Consider the following 16,911-nt stretch of genomic DNA (forward strand, 5'->3'; position numbering starts at 1 on the left):
GGATATTAAGCATTGTGTATTTTTAGGACTCCAGAGCCACTTACGTAGTTTACGTATTGGTATTCTCAATACACCACTACGTAAACTACGTAATGGGCGGCCTGATAATACACAAGTACTGTTTTCTAAGATGGGAGTTCTATTAAAGGTGAAATGTTGCCCATAACAACCAATCAGTCTACTTCTTATTTATGTTGCACTAGAACATAAAACATAGAATCTGATTGGTTGCTATGGGCAACATCTAATCTTCAACAGAACTCCCATTTTAGCAAATTTCCCCCCCTGGAGCATTTCATATTTATACATGGAGACTTATATTTGTGTACAGAACAACAGGTATTGTAATTACATACAGTAGCTAATAACTGCGGCTCTACCTCTCCACAGGACTCCTATGTGTTGGAGTATTTAAACCATCTCAACGAGTATTTTGAAGTTGGTGTCCCCACATACTTTGTCACCACATCCGGATATAACTATTCCACCATAGATGGTATTAATGGCATCTGTTCCAGTGCAGGCTGCAACGGAGATTCAATGATGCAGAAGATACGGTATGCCACAGAGTTTCCTGATCGGTAAGTGCCCCCCAAAGGTCCAAGAATATTGAACTCAATGTATTTCCCCTCAGTTGCTCTACACAAGTCACCAGTGTTTTGTAGACATATTGAGGCCAATTTCCTGCCTCCAGTAGAGGAGTTCTGGCATTTATTCTGAGTAAGCATACTCAGATAACCTAATACAGAGGCCGCTCTCTTTACCTGCCGCCTCATATCTTGGTCATCCCTGCCATGCTCACTTCCTGCCATCAGGCTTCCTTGCCTGCACCTCATGTTGGCTCCCCCTCTTCCTAGACTATAGGATCCCTAAAGCAGGGCACTTATCACCAGGGCCGTCGAGAAGGGGAAGGAGTGGAAACTTTTTACCCAGGCCCGGGTCTGCCAGAAGGGCCCAGCACCTGTTCCCCCCTCCCCTATTGCAGAGGGGGAGGAGGTGACAGGCCGCAACCACAGCAAAGCCTCTCTCCCCAGCTCAGCACACACTGTTCAGTGTCTTGTGCTGAGCTGGGGAGAGAGAGACAACTGCAGAAGCAGCCTGTCATCTCTCTCCCTCTTCTTTATTTTTTTCCGCAAGGGCATGACCACATCCCCCAGAGGCCACGCCCATGCCCAGTGGCCACTCCCCCTCCTTAATTTACCATAGCCCGGCCGAGCTATTGACGCCCCTGCCCCTACCGCTGTCCTGACAGTCCAATTACAGCTCTCTCATTCTCAGTCACCATCTATACTAGGGTGACCAACTCATCCCTTTAATCCGGGACACATTAATTACACAGGTTCTGTGGCTGGCTTTCACCTGGTTTTAAACTGCCGCACCTCAAGACTCCATTTCACCTGGTTTTAAACTGCCACAGAACCTGTGTAATTATTATGTGTCCCGGATTAAAGGGATGAGTTGGTCACCCTAATCTATACCCACATCTCTTCTCCCTCTTAATAGTTTATCTCTTCCAAAGGCAGCTTGCAGCTTCTGGCAGTAGTACGCAGATAACTCCTTTGCTTCTCATCTGTATTGTATAACGAGAATGATGGCGTTAATTGTTACCTGTGCTCTGTTTTTCTGTAATGTTATGTTCTGTGTACCCTGTATTGTTCTAATGTGTGAACCGCTTGTAATTAAAATGTAATAATAATAATAGTAATAATAATAACAGGGTTGCCGACCCTCCCGGAATTTCCGGGAGTCTCCCAAAAATCGGGGCTCCCTCCCGGCCCCCCGGAAGGGTGGGCAACCCTCCCTGATTCAGGGGGGACCCCCGCTGTCCCCCGGATCGCGGCATTAAAATGCCGCAATCCTCGGGTCTGAGGGGAGGGGGCGGAGCTAAAATGACACAATCGCGTCATTTTAGCCCCGCCCCCTCCTCGGAGATCACTGAATTAGCTTGTTTAACAGCATGGGTCGGGGCTTAGTGATGTCATGCTTAAGCCCCGCCCCTTGAGCGGCTACTGAATCTCTCCTCTCCGGGCTTCTCCCGGAGAGGAGAAGAAGAAAGTCGGCAACCCTGAATAATAATGACCAATGGCCTTCTGATGCTGCGTCTTCAAAGGCCTCCTGTGGCATCACCGAATTGGACCATTGGTGTCATAGACAAAATCTTGCAGATATGAGCACTCCATAATAATGATCGGAGGTTGCTGTTCAGTGACCTTTCCACAAATCTGGGCCTGATTTCAGTGGTTTGTGTGATACTGATGCAAACATTATCTTGTCCTAACATTTACACGTCTTTGTACTGCTTTGTCTCTGCCCAGATCTTATCTGGCCATCCCAGCAACCTCCTGGGTGGATGACTTTGTGGACTGGCTGAATCCTGCGTCGGACTGCTGCAGACTGCTATTAAATGGCACGTTCTGTTCCTCCACCAGCAGTAAGTACTAGGACATTGCAGAGAGATATCCCCCATTCCAAAAAGATGATATTAGAAATTCTAGTGCAGTTTTTGTTCATACATGTTATATACATAACTGAAAAACCAGTGCCGTAACTAGACTTTTGGTGACCCAGTAAGGGAATTGGTGCGTCACAAGGAAGGGATGTGGTCACATAATAGTACAAATGCGCATTACACCACACAGTAGTGTCCCTTATTCCCATTACACCATAATCACAGGTGTTAATCCAATACATTTATAACGGTTTATTTTTCTAACGGCAACTTGCACTCTTCACGGAGGTTGTGAACTGATGATAATGGTGGCCATTGGCTGCACCTGCCTAAGACACACCCATTAATGCAAATATGGTATATCTGCTGTGGCAGCAACCTAATCACAATATGGATGAATGTTATCTTTGCATCTTGTTCAGTTTGTCTGGGTTACGTATTATCCACACAGTCATTTACTTTAATGCAAACTAAGGGGCCCATTTATCATTGATTGCATTGTAAAATGGGATCCTAATGGTGGGATGTATCATCCCCTGCTCTCAGGGACGTGCTGAGCCGGGCGCTGGGGGGTCTGTGCATGCAAGGTTAGCACTGACCCACTGCCGACCCCGCTTACCGCACTTCCCCGGCAACACTGCCATGTTTAGCTCATAGGCTACAATGGGCCACCACCATCTCAGAATTGTGGTAGCCCAGGGATGCGATGCACTGCTGCCCGATGTTGATACATCGGGCAGCTTTGCATCCCCTATAGAAACCTATGGGGGAGGCGGCCAATGGCGGGGCATGAGGGATCGCAGCAGGGATCGGAGATTCCTGCTGCGGTCCCTCCTGATACATTCGGGGGATACATAATATTTGCAGCTAACCAACAGAAAATGGGTGTTTTCAGGGATTTAGCCGCAAATATAGATAATGATAAATAGGCCCCTAATTGTGTTCTGTGTTTTTGCCCATCTTTTGTACTCGCAGTGAGGCCACACCTCCAGGCGTATCAGCTCCTGGTCTGTGTGTCTGTGTTTGTCACTTTTTTTCATTTGTGCAGTGTTCTTTAAATCTCACGTTTGCTGCTTTATTAACAACAGCGGCTCCTGGATGCATAAGAAAGTGTCTGAGAACTCAGTCTGGACCACTAAGACCAACCGTGGAAGAATTTCAGCATTATTTGCCAGTTTTTCTGGGAGACTATCCAAATTTGAAATGTCCCAAAGGGTGAGTGACACATGAATATTATTAATAGTTAATCAAGGGAATATGAGGAAGCCTAGCGGGGGTGCATCAAGAGAGGGATAGGCCTGTGTCAGTGGCGTAACTCCCAGAGGCATTGGAGACATTGGTCCTTATTCAGATCTGATTGCAGTACACATTTGTTCTCAAAATGGGCAAAATAATGTGCACTGCAGGTGGGGCAGATGTAACATGTATAAAGAGTTGGATTTGTGTGAGTTATTTTGGTACTTGTGAGTTATCTGGGCGCCCGATTTCAAAATCGGGTCGCATCGGGCACATCGCATCGCATCGCATGCGACCATCGGATGCGATGCGATGCGATGCGATGACCCGATTTTTCCATAGGAATCAATGTTAAAATGGACTGAGTCCATTTAAACATGGAATTCAATGGGAAAAAGGGGTCCTTTTCATACCCCTACTATCCAAGTGGGCATGGAGTTGGATATAAACCTGTGGCGAGCGTAGCGAGCCACCGAGCCCCGCGAGGGGACACAGAATACCGTCCCCTCGCGGGGCTCGCTTTGCTCGCCACGCTTCGGGCTCGGTGGCTCGCTACGCTCGCCACAGGTTTATATCCAACTCCATGCCCACTTGGATAGTAGGGGTATGAAAAGGACCCCTTTTTCCATAGGAATCATTTTAACATTGATTCCTATGGAAAAATCGGGTCATCGCATCCGATGGTCGCATGCGATGCGATATCGCATCGCATCGCATCTGATTGTATGCCTTAACTTAAGGCATACAATCAAAAAATCGGGCGCCCAGATAACTCACAAGTACCGTTATTTTGTGTGCAGGCTAAATTCTGGCTACATTACTTTTACACTGCAATTCAGGCTTGGCTTGGGGGCATGGCCAGCAGCTAGGGATGGCCATCGATGAATCAAAATTATCGATGGTTCATGGCCGATGTCGAATACTTTTGCCATTGATGGGGGAGAACCAGATGGTTTCCCTCCATCGATGGAACAGCAAAACAATGTTTTGCTGTTTTTTTTCAAAGTGCCGGGACACGGAGCATAGCTCCACCCCCAAAACCTGCAAAGCCCCGTCATGAAACACAATGAATGGATGACCATCGTAAACTGGATCGGATGACCATATGTAAAAACATTGATGGTCAGCCACTGCATAGTTTAGCGCTATTGATGGCCAGTTGCAGAATTGCCATCAATGGCAACCATCGATGGCAATGGCAACGATGGCCATCCCTACTAGCAGATCATAGTGCTGTCCTTGCCCCCTCAGGGGTGAATACTGGGGTGATTTGTGCAGCATAGTAAAAATTGCCCTGCATTGTCTATTTTCCCAGATAATAGCACATCGCGCCGTGTGTACACAGCTTTAGCCCGCCTGAGTGACATGATGAAAAGGCGATTTATCCTCTGCAATTGCACTTATTTAGGGGATGCCGAATGTTAATCGGTTGTCTTGCGAAGTTGCAGGGCTGCCATCAGGTCTGAATAACCCCCATTGAATGTACACACTGAACGATATTTATAAACAATTTTTGTGATTGGGATGAAAGCCTGATGGCAGAAAGTACATGACTAAAAGGATTGCAATTTAGGCCTATTTATTTCCATGGCAAAACTGTATGTATTATTAGATGTCTTATACAGTATATGAAACTATACTGTACTCAGTATGTGTTTGGTTGTTATGGGAATGCACAAGGCAAAGAGAGGTTTTAAGTCTGCACACTAATATTTTCTGACCTGTCAATGTAGGTCTTGTCACCAATCTGTTTATAGGTTTGGTGCGGGTGCTGTCCCTACAACTTATTGAACTTGTATGGACAAAGAAGAGGAAAAAGGGGTTGTATATTGGGACGCACACCTTTTTTATAGAATTTTTTTTGATATCTTGGAAGTATCTTCTATTAAAAATGTCCTTCTAGTTTTTCTTTTATTGTGCGAAACTGGAGGACATATGGACTCTTAGACAATGTGAAATTGTATATTGGCACAGAGCCCGGCTTTTTTATCTCCTCTCAGAGAGCTTATACAAGTGTTGCAACAGGGTCAGGGTCACCAAGAATATATGTGAAGCGGACACAAAGTAAAATCATATTGTGCTAATGTGTTAAACACTGTTGCAACACTTGTATAAGCTCTCTGAGAGGAGATAAAAAAGCCGGGCTCTGTGCCAATATACAGAGCAAACAATATGTAATAAAAGCAATTAGCTATAAATAAAATTACACTGGCTCTCATCCCTCTTACATAGTGCAACCAACTGTCGATTAAAACCGGAACTCGACGCAAAATATATACAAACTTCCAGTGATCATCTGAGAATACACCCTCAGGGTCACTGAGAATCTATGTGAAGCGGACACAAAGTAAAATCATATTGTGCAAACTATTACCACAAATATCTATAAGCCATCTGAGAGGTGATAAAAAAGCTGGGCTCTACATTAACAACAGAGCGGAGATATTCAACATCGGCAATAAAAGCCATAAATAAAGAATAAATATACCAGCACCTATCCCATACGGTCAAAACTACAAAAGACTACACAAACAGCCCCAGCTCGGCACCTACTTTTAAAACTCTATTTTTTTCACTACTTAATTTTCCTGTCTCACTATATGGTCATTCATGTTGTCAATTGTATGTCATTTTTAACCTCTCCAATTTCACATTGTCTAAGAGTCCATATGTCCTCCAGTTTCGCACAATAAAAGAAAAACTAGAAGGACATTTTTAATACAAGATACTTCCAAGATATAAAAAAAAATTCTATAAAAAAGGTGTGCGTCCCAATATACAACCCCTTTTTCCTCTTCTTTGTCCATATTGTTATGGGAATGGAATGTCAGCCTTCTTCCCTGAATGCCTCCACCTTACCCTCTCTCCTCCAAGTGTCCCCAGTGATGTGACTGCCTACATATACTGTAATATGGTCTCTTTCTTTGAAAACCCATGCAGTTCCTCTTCCCTGCTTGGGGTGGCGCTGTCTGCTGAAGTGCTTCTAGCGCAGTGTAGTCTGTATGTAAGCCCTGATATGCAAACCAGACCTGTGCTAGAAACACCACAGCAGACAGCGACACCCCAGGCAGGGAAGAGGAACTGCATGGGTTTTCAAAGATAGCGGGTGCTAGAATGAACACTATAATATGTTCCCATTCTGATGTGACTGCCTGCATATAATATGTTCCCATTCTGATGCGACTGCCTGCATATAATATGTTCTCTTTCTGATGTGACTGCCTGCATATAATATGTTCTCTTTCTGATGTGACTGCCTCATATAATATGTTCCCATTCTGATGTGACTGCCTGCATACAAAATGTTCTCTTTCTGATGTGACTGCCTGCATACACTATGTTCTCTTTCTGATGTGACTGCCTGCATAAAATATGTTTTCTTTCCGATGTGACTGCCTCATATAATATGTTCTCTTTCTGATGTGACTGCCTGCATACAAAATGTTCTCTTTCTGATGTGACTGCCTGCATACACTATGTTCTCTTTCTGATGTGACTGCCTGCATACAATATGTTCTCTTTCCGATGTGACTGCCTCATATAATATGTTCCCATTCTGATGTGACTGCATATAATGTGTTATCTTTCTGATGTGACTGCCTGCATACAATATGTTCCCTTTCTGATGTGACTGCCTCATATAATATGTTCCCATTCTGATGTGACTGCATATAATATGTTATCTTTCTGATGTGACTGCCTGCATACAATATGTTCCCTTTCTGACGTGACAGCCTCATATAATATGTTCCCATTCTGATGTGACTGCATATAATGTGTTATCTTTCTGATGTGACTGCCTGCATACAATATGTTCCCTTTCTGATGTGACTGCCTCATATAATATGTTCCCATTCTGATGTAACTGCATATAATATGTTATCTTTCTGATGTGACTGCCTGCATGCAATATGTTCCCTTTCTGACGTGACTGCCTCATATAATATGTTCCCATTCTGATGTGACTGCCTCATATAATATGTTCCCATTCTGATGTGACTGCCTGCATACAAAATGTTCTCTTTCTGATGTGACTGCCTGCATACACCATGTTCTCTTTCTGATGTGACTGCCTGCATACAATATGTTCTCTTTCTGATGTGACTGCCTCATATAATATGTTCCCATTCTGATGTGACTGCATATAATGTGTTATCTTTCTGATGTGACTGCCTGCATACAATATGTTCCCTTTCTGATGTGACTGCCTCATATAATATGTTCCCATTCTGATGTGACTGCATATAATATGTTATCTTTCTGATGTGACTGCCTGCATACAATATGTTCCCTTTCTGACGTGACAGCCTCATATAATATGTTCCCATTCTGATGTGACTGCCTCATATAATATGTTCCTTTACTGATGTGACTGCCTCATATAATATGTTATTTTTCTGATGTGACTGCCTGCATATAATATGTTATCTTTCTGATGTGACTGCCTCATATAATATGTTCCCATTCTGATGTGACCATATAATATGTTATCTTTCTGATGTGACTGCCTGCATACAATATGTTCCCTTTTTGATGTGACTGCCTCATATAATATGTTATCTTTCTGATGTGACTGCCTTCATATAATGTGTTATCTTTCTGATGTGACTGCCTGCATACAATATGTTCCCTTTCTGATGTGACTGCCTCATATAATATGTTCCCATTCTGATGTGACTGCATATAATATGTTATCTTTCTGATGTGACTGCCTGCATACAATATGTTCCCTTTCTGACGTGACTGCCTCATATAATATGTTCCCATTCTGATGTGACTGCCTCATATAATATGTTCCCATTCTGATATGACTGCCTGCATACAATATGTTCCCATTCTGATGTGACTGCCTGCATACAATATGTTCCTTTTCTGATGTGACTGCCTCATATAATATGTTATTTTTCTGATGTGACTGCCTGCATATAATATGTTATCTTTCTGATGTGACTGCCTGCATACAATATGTTCCCTTTCTGATGTGACTGTCTCATATAATATGTTATCTTTCTGATGTGACTGCCTGCATACAATATGTTCCCTTTCTGATGTGACTGCCTGCATACACCATGTTCTCTTTCTGACGTGACTGCCTCATACAATATGTTCCCTTTCTGATGTGACTGCCTCATATAATATGTTCCCTTTCTGATGTGACTGCCTCATATAATATGTTACCTTTCTGTAGGGGTCTGGGTGCTTATGATACTGCTGTTAGATTCAACGATCAAGGAGACGTCATTGGTGAGTACCGTCTTCCACGTTGTGTGTGAGAAGCGACCTTTCATGTCTTTGGTGCTCAGTTCAGAAATGTATTTGTCCTGGACGTTTCCCACAGCGTCGCGTTTCATGGCGTATCACACCCCCTTAAAGAATTCACAAGAGTACACGGCCGCCCTGAAATACGCCCGAGAGTTGGCAGTGGACATCACAAAGTCTCTGAGACAGGTCAATGGTACAGACCCTAATGTGACTGTCTTCCCATACACGTGAGTTATATGATTATAGTAATATAATGATGTCCCCGTGCTGTCTGGTGCCCTCTTTGTATACCATTTACTGTTGCACATGATACCTTTAGTTCTGGATACCCCTTGCTGAAGATACTTACAGTGATATTCTTTACACATATATTGTTTCTATGATCCCACTGTGGTTTTCATTAGGGGGGTTCCCCTGTGCACGTGTGGTACCCTATTAGGTGATACCCACACGTATTTATATTGAAAGCATTAATCTACCATGATTAATAAATGTGGACCTACGAATACTTTGTGACTCCCATGCTCTGATGCTCACGACACCTCTTTACGCAGGATCACGTATGTGTTCTACGAGCAGTATCTGACCATTGTGCAAGAGGGGCTATTCACGCTGGCCATCTGCCTGATACCGACCTTTACTGTGTGCTGTATACTACTGGGCATGGACCTGCGCTCCGGCTTCCTCAACTTGTTGACCATCTGCATGATCATCATAGACACTGTTGGCGTCATGACTCTTTGGGGAATTGACTATAATGCCATCTCGCTCATCAATCTGGTTACGGTCAGTACCATGCTTCAGTGCACCTCGTACATAGAGAGCATAGGTGCAGCCATTTTGTGGGTGGGGCAAATACTCAAGAGAATGCAACCTATCAGTAACTAAATAGAGACACCACTGAGGTACGAGGCATTCTTATGAATATTGGCTTTGTCCACAATGGCTGCCTCCACTGTGTATAGATGATGATATTTTTATGTCTGTATTTGTTTTATTTCTCTTCTTTCTGAATTTCTATCAAGTTAATCAGCTCTATGATTAATTTAATTTTTGGTCTTCAGTTATTCATCACTTTATGTATATCCCTTTACTCGCCCATGACTATATCTCACATTATTTACCATATACACATGCTCTCCCGCCCCCATTTCAACTTTCTACATCTATTTACCCCCTATAAAACAGGCCTCATTACCTCCCCTCTCTGTTCTTTCTCTTTGTATAGGGGAAGATTTTCCCAATCAGCTCCTAACTGCCATGTTACACTCATTGGGGTAGATGTATGAAGCAGTGATAAGGGAGGAGAAGTGAGCCAGAGGGGAAGTGACCCATGGCAACCAATCAGCACTGAAGTAACAGCTATAATTTGCATAATATAAAATTATACAGAGCAGCTGATTGGTTACCATGGGCCACTTTTCCTCCCTTATCACTGCTTCATACATCTATCCCTGTGTTTGAAAAATGACAGTTAAATGCTTGAGGGTACTTTGTCTCACTTTGGGTCCAATTGACAATCGGGGCTTCCTGCTTCTGTGACATCTGGTGCTGTAAATTGAGTTGCAGCTTTGCAGCATCTATTTATTGCACTGGCGGGGTCACAGAAGCAGGAAGGTGTGCAGATGACCGGCAACTCTCACCAGAGCACCGATCACCCAGGGTAGGTGAGAATATGGTTATTTATTTTAGTTTTTACACAGTGATCAGCCTGTGCGTCTATCAAACACACATAGCTGATCAATCTGGCCCAGTTCCTGCTCTGCTTTTCTGCCTAGGGGCAGAAGCCTGGCATGGACCCTGTGAATGGCCAGCTGAACCTGGTGTTACTATCACAGGCTCACTGCGGCATTTTTTTCACAATTTTTAGCAAATTTAGCCAGATCAAGTATGGTAAATGCAATCTGATTACGTACAACAATGTGAATTGAAGGGTTTGCCCCCCAAAAGCTCCTTAGGAGATACTAAATAATGGAAAAAGAGTCTGAAAACATCCATTTTCACATGTTTTAGAAAATAATGTTAATAAATAAGTCCCATCATGCTTTGATACATCTCCCCATTACCGCCTTTGTTTTTTCTTTTCAGGCCATTGGAATCTCAGTGGAGTTTGTTTCTCATCTCACTCGCTCCTTCGCCATGAGCAACAAACTTACCAAGGTGGCTCGAGCCAAAGATGCCACAATCTACATGGGCAGCGCTGTAAGTACATATATAGTGGACACAATAAGACCATGGGCCAGATTCTCCAAGCTTCAAAAGTGATAAAATAGAGAGTGATAAACAACCAACCAATCAGCTCCTGCCTGACGTTTTTCAAACACAGTCTGTGACATGGCAGGTAGGAGCTGATTGGCTGGCTGTTTATCACTCTCCATTTTATCACTTTTGAAGCTTATAGAATCTGGCCCCAAATCACTTATATCCATAGGTTAATACAATGTCTACCCTAGGTCCTGATTTTTTCTCTCTCTCTTAAAAACAGGTGTTTGCAGGTGTAGCAATGACCAACCTCCCAGGGATCATCGTCCTGGCATTTGCCAAGGCTCAGCTAATTCAGATTTTCTTCTTCCGTCTAAATCTGACAATCACCCTGCTGGGACTTGCACATGGATTAGTCTTCCTGCCCGTCGCGCTCAGCTACTTTGGTAAGTTAGTATTGACTGCGTAGCTATCAGGTTGGCTGAGACGCTGCGATTAGAGGTGCTTTAATAACGCTTTCATTTCAACTCAACAGGGTACTTAGCAGCTGACACACAATGGGGCAGATGTATTAAGCCTGGAGAAGAGATAAACTGGAGATAGAGTGAAAGGAGATAAAGCACCAGCCAATGAACTGTGTTTGAAAATGACAGTTGGGAGTTGATTGGCTGGTGCTTTATCTCCTTTTACCTTATCTCCACTTTATCTCTTCTCCAGGCTTAATACATCTGCCCCAATCAGAGCTACATATTAGTTGATAATGTACTAATACACATAATTACACCTACAAACCTGTTCTATTCACTCCCTCTGTGCTACAGGATGATGACCAGGGGCAGATGGAAATACAGCTAAAGGCTTCCATACCAAAAAAGGCCCATAACCATGCCAATGACCACCTGTCGCGGTGGCCACACTGTTGCCCATTATTCATAAGTAATAAAATAGTTTTTTTATTTAAAGTTTACTCTCAAAATAATAATGTGGTTTAGCTACTGTAACATTGGTGATGATAGTTTAGGGAATGGTCACGCCCACATCTTTGGCCACACCCATGAGGTACTGGCCACAGCTCCTCCCCTTCTCAGTATAGGCCCTTAAACATTTTCAGGTATTGACAGTGACATGGTGCTGTAAGGTAATATGTACAATTAAAGGCCCCCCATACACTACTGTGAGGTATCGCATGTGTACCTCACTAACCACCCGTCAGGCCATCAATTCCATTGACTGCCACATGACCACCACAAGGATTTTTTGGATCATACAAATCTCTGGATCCCATCCAATGTGTACAGGACCCTCCCTGAATAAGCCTGGGCACGTCTGCGGTTTTTTTCTGACACTAACAGAAAACGTCAGGTTACCACCCCCAAATGCCAGCTTCCTGTCAGTCCAATGGCGAGGGGATTGCAATTAGACAAATCTCTGTTTTTTGTTGGTGCTGGGCCTTGCACTACAGTCTGTACACATGCATAGTTGTTCAATAATCGATAGGATTGTGAATTCACACAACAACAATAAAGCTGATTCTAATTCTGAACAATCGCGTCTGAATAACCCCCTCTATATAGCAAAAACGACCCACATGTTTAGTGGGTCCCAGTGACGTCATTGACCAATGTTGTATACCGATATTGTTCAGAGTGTATGCACAATATCGGGACCCATGGCTGATAATGTTCATTATATCTTGTAGCTTGTATGGGCATTAAGCATTGATAACTGACTACTGGATACTAACACACCTGACACATTTCATACACAACTGACAGTGGAATTTGTTTACATGCAGGTCCTAGTGTGAACCGAGCAGTGTTACTTCAGCACCAGGAGAAAGAAGACAATGAGAGGGCTAGAAAGGAGGAGAATGGTATAAATGGGCACAGTAACTTCGCCTTCCAGGAGGATGCAAAAGGTCAGAGTATACCTGAGGAGAGATCCAAATCGTGAAGCAATTTCCCTGCATCGCAGGATTGCCTCATGAGCTATTTCAGTGTGTCCATACATAACAAATCAGTGCACAGTGCTTGCTATAATCACACACAATGCAACACCACAGTGCAACACCACACTAAACCTCACAATAGCTGTATCATATCACATATGTACTTACTGTACATATGCCTTGTATAGTAAACTCTGGAGTATGACAGCTGTGTCCACATACATCCAGCCTCCAGTACATTATGCCGGGTGAGAAGCCAGATGTGAGTGAGCCTCCCCCAACCGCAGCCTGACCCTAACCGGCCGCTCATGCCTGACCCTAACCCCCATACCTCATTACCCTAACACCTGGCAGCATTGCCTTAACCCCACCTCTTCGCAGCCTAACCTTCCCCTCCCCATAGTCCAACACTATGGGGCCCATTTATCATGAATCACATTTATAATGCGATCTGGGCGGAATATTACATAAAGGGGATGTCCTTTGATAAAGGTTTATGAAAACCGAACGGCCCGTTAGGGCTTGGGGAATGTATCGCCCTCGCTGTCTTCAGCTGGTCCACAGGACCTGATAAGTATCTCTTGTATACACAATGTTCTTTGAGCATCTGTTGGCTGTTTATGCTTTCACATTAAATTGTATATATATATATATATATATATATATGTGTGTATATATATATATATATATATCTCTCCTATATATTTGGCTACATCTGTCACTCAAAGTGTGTGTCTGTGTCTATAACGCTCTGTTCCTGGACTTTCCTCTTAATGTGTGATTGCCTTCATCTGTGCTGAACACCTTTCTGAGAAATTAACCTGTTTAAAACAGGTGATGGCAATCATACATTAAGGGGAAGTCTAGAAACAGAGCATTGTGTCCCTCCTGGAGAGGGTCATGTTGGGAGGTATGTGACAGAGAACCAGCCCAGTGAGCCCACAGACAGTGCCAGACACCCACTGCCTTCCCATGTTGCCCAGCACTGCTACTCCACAGCCACCAGGTGAGCGCCCCCCTCCCGCGATTTGCGGCAAAGCCTCCCCCCCCGCGCGCCCCTCCCGCGATTCGCGGCAAAAACACCCGCTCCCCCGCGACCCCCCCTACCGCGATTCGCAGCAAAAACACCCCCGCGACCCCCCCTCCCGCGATTCGCTGCAAAAAGAACCCCCCCACGACCCCTCCCGCAATTCGCGGCATAACCACCACCACCCCGCGACCCCCCCTCCCGCGAATCGCGGCAAACCCTCCCCCGTGACCCCCCCCCCCCGATTCGCGGAAAAAACACCCCCCCCCGCGACCTCCCTCCCGCGATTCGCGGCAAAAGAACCCCCCCGCGACCCCCCCTTGCACGATTGGCGGCACCCCCCCTGCGACCCCCCTCCCGCGATTCGCGGCACCCCCCCCCCCGCAATTCGCAGCAGCCCCAGGATTAAATGGCACATGCAAAACACTGACATGGCTATGGTCGACAATGAAAAAGGTTGACATGAGTTTTTGAAGATTTATTTTTAATTTTTTTAATTTTTTCATTTTCATTGTCATGTGTCGACATGGACACCAATGAAGTGGCACACTTATGTCAACATTTACATGTGTTGACCTTTCTGTTTTGATTTTTTCTTGTGGCGATTCGCGTCACACCCCCCCGCAACCCCCCCTCCCGCGATTCGCGGCACCCCCCGTGACCCCCCACCTCCCGCAATTCGCGGCAACCCCCCACCGGAACCCCTGTGAACCCCGCCCTCCCGCGATTCGCGGCACCCACCCCCGCGACCCCCCCTCCCGCAATTCGCGGCAGCTCCAGAATTAAATTGCACATGGAAAACACTGACACGGCTATGGTCGACAATGAAAAAGGTTGACATGAGTTTTTGAAGTTTTTTTGTAATTTTTTGAATATTTTCATATTCATTCTCATGTGTCGACATGGACACCAATGAAGTGCCACACTTATGTCAACATTTACATGTGTTGACCTTTCTGTGTTGATTTTTTTCTTGTGGCGATTTGCGTCACACCCCCCGCCCTCCGCGACCCCCCCTCCAGCGATTCGCGGACACCTAAGTTGCAATACAGGGCATCTTTCATACAATTCTAACCATATTTCTCATATACAAACGTTCACAAATTAAGGGGGCGCAGCCCCTTACGACGGTGTGAAGAGCGCCCGTAGGGCGCGATGAATCACCTAGTATATATATATTTAGCACTAAGCAGTGACATCTAGCCTAGTTCATAGATCCTTGAAAACTAACACAAATTGCATTCAGCTTGGCACATTTCGCAATCACGTGGCTGACTCTGGTATTTGTTTACACGCAGGTCCCAATGTGAACCCAGCAGTGGTTCTACAGCACCAGGAGAAGGAAGGCATGGAGTGGGATAAGAAGGAGAAGAATGGCAGAAATGGGCATAGTAACTTCACCTTCCAGGAGAAAGAGAAAGACACAAATGGTATACCTGAGGAGAAACCCAAATCCTAAAGCACTTTCCCAGCAGCACAGGATTGCCTCATGAACTATTTCAATGCTTCCATGCAGCACAAATCAGTGCACCGCTGTGACAATAAGTGTCACACACACAGCAACACCACACTAGACCTCACAGTAACTGCAGCATCTCGCACTTGAATACAAGATGGACATTACTTACACCAACACAAGGATCATAGAACGCAGCATTGCCATCTGAGAAAGTATGGGGAGGAAGCAGTTAATTCCTTTTTTTTTCTCGTTAATATTATAAAGACAAATATTGTATAATAAAACGTTATTTTTGCACCTTGTCTGTTTTTGCAGTTTTTTTTAAAAGCTGCTGAAACATGAATTCGATTTCTGAGCGATCAGGAACCAGATTCCAAGGGTCGCACAAACAATCATGCACAAGGCATGTGAGCAGCGCTTAATGAATTTAAACCAATGAAATGAATGTTAAATGATTTTACTATAATAAAACAAGTAAATAGACAATAAATAAATGCACATAACAATACACAATAAAAATAAGTATAAAATTCAAGCCACAGGAAATGGGGAATATGAAGTGGCCCAGGGGGACACAGATATGAACAATGGGGTACAGTGGGTCACTGGTAAGTGCACTTTACCGGTATTTGGGTGACCTTTTAGTTCCAGGAGAGTCCACTTTTGTGACAATCAGATGTTAATCCTCACTATTGATCACGGTATTTTGTAAGCCGTTTGGAGGTAGAGGTAAAACGTAGGCTTCCGCTGTTCTACTGGTAATCTAACCCGGTGGGCTATGTTGGGGTATAGCCACCAGGGTGGTCCAGGATGCGGTGTCCACCAGGAGATGGAATGTCACTGGAAGAGGGCTTCTGCTCACAAGGTCCTTCACACTTGGTTGGCTAGATGGTGTTTGCCAAAGAGGGACCTGTAGAGCAGTGTCCGCCACACGGAGGAAGTAGGATGGCAAAAGTGGTACTTTGTATCCAAATGGGTCCACACTGGGCAATGAAGTATGCTTTTGAATCCTGGGCGTGAAATAATAGGGGTGTCCACTCAACGCGTTTCACTGCCAACTGCAGCTTTATCAAGAGTCCAAGGGTCGCACAGCTATAGTACTTACCTAGATTGTAAAGCTCCTCCCCAGGAGATGCATCTGGGGGCTCGTCTGGGACATGTCACGGCAAAATGGTGCAATTCATGGAGAAAGGGTGTCATTTGGCTCTGTCCCCTCTACTTGGACTGCGATTCTATGAATTATCTCATTATTCTAGATGGTGGTGATCTTGTGTATCCCTGCGCACCCCCTTGCTGCCTGGGTCTACCTTCCTGGTGTTTTCCCAAAA

At 44.5% G+C, this 16,911-nt stretch overlaps 1 protein-coding gene across 1 annotated transcript in view; it reads left to right on the plus strand.

Annotated features, from left to right (window-relative positions):
• NPC1L1 (NPC1 like intracellular cholesterol transporter 1) overlaps window positions 1-15,885 on the plus strand; it is a 52,961-nt gene extending 37,076 nt beyond the window's left edge. The window contains exons 14-23 of the mRNA XM_083184714.1: window positions 391-581; window positions 2,316-2,431; window positions 3,538-3,664; window positions 8,874-8,929; window positions 9,024-9,174; window positions 9,502-9,733; window positions 11,036-11,149; window positions 11,433-11,595; window positions 12,945-13,067; window positions 15,423-15,885. Of these exons, the coding sequence (XP_083040840.1) occupies window positions 391-581; window positions 2,316-2,431; window positions 3,538-3,664; window positions 8,874-8,929; window positions 9,024-9,174; window positions 9,502-9,733; window positions 11,036-11,149; window positions 11,433-11,595; window positions 12,945-13,067; window positions 15,423-15,583 (1,434 nt within the window). The 3' untranslated portion in view covers window positions 15,584-15,885. The remainder of the gene's footprint in view (window positions 1-390; window positions 582-2,315; window positions 2,432-3,537; window positions 3,665-8,873; window positions 8,930-9,023; window positions 9,175-9,501; window positions 9,734-11,035; window positions 11,150-11,432; window positions 11,596-12,944; window positions 13,068-15,422) is intronic.
• The last annotated feature ends 1,026 nt before the right edge of the window (window positions 15,886-16,911 follow it).

Source organism: Crinia signifera, chromosome 4 (assembly GCF_055691185.1).
Source record: "Crinia signifera chromosome 4, ASM5569118v1, whole genome shotgun sequence".
NCBI lineage: Eukaryota > Metazoa > Chordata > Amphibia > Anura > Myobatrachidae > Crinia > Crinia signifera.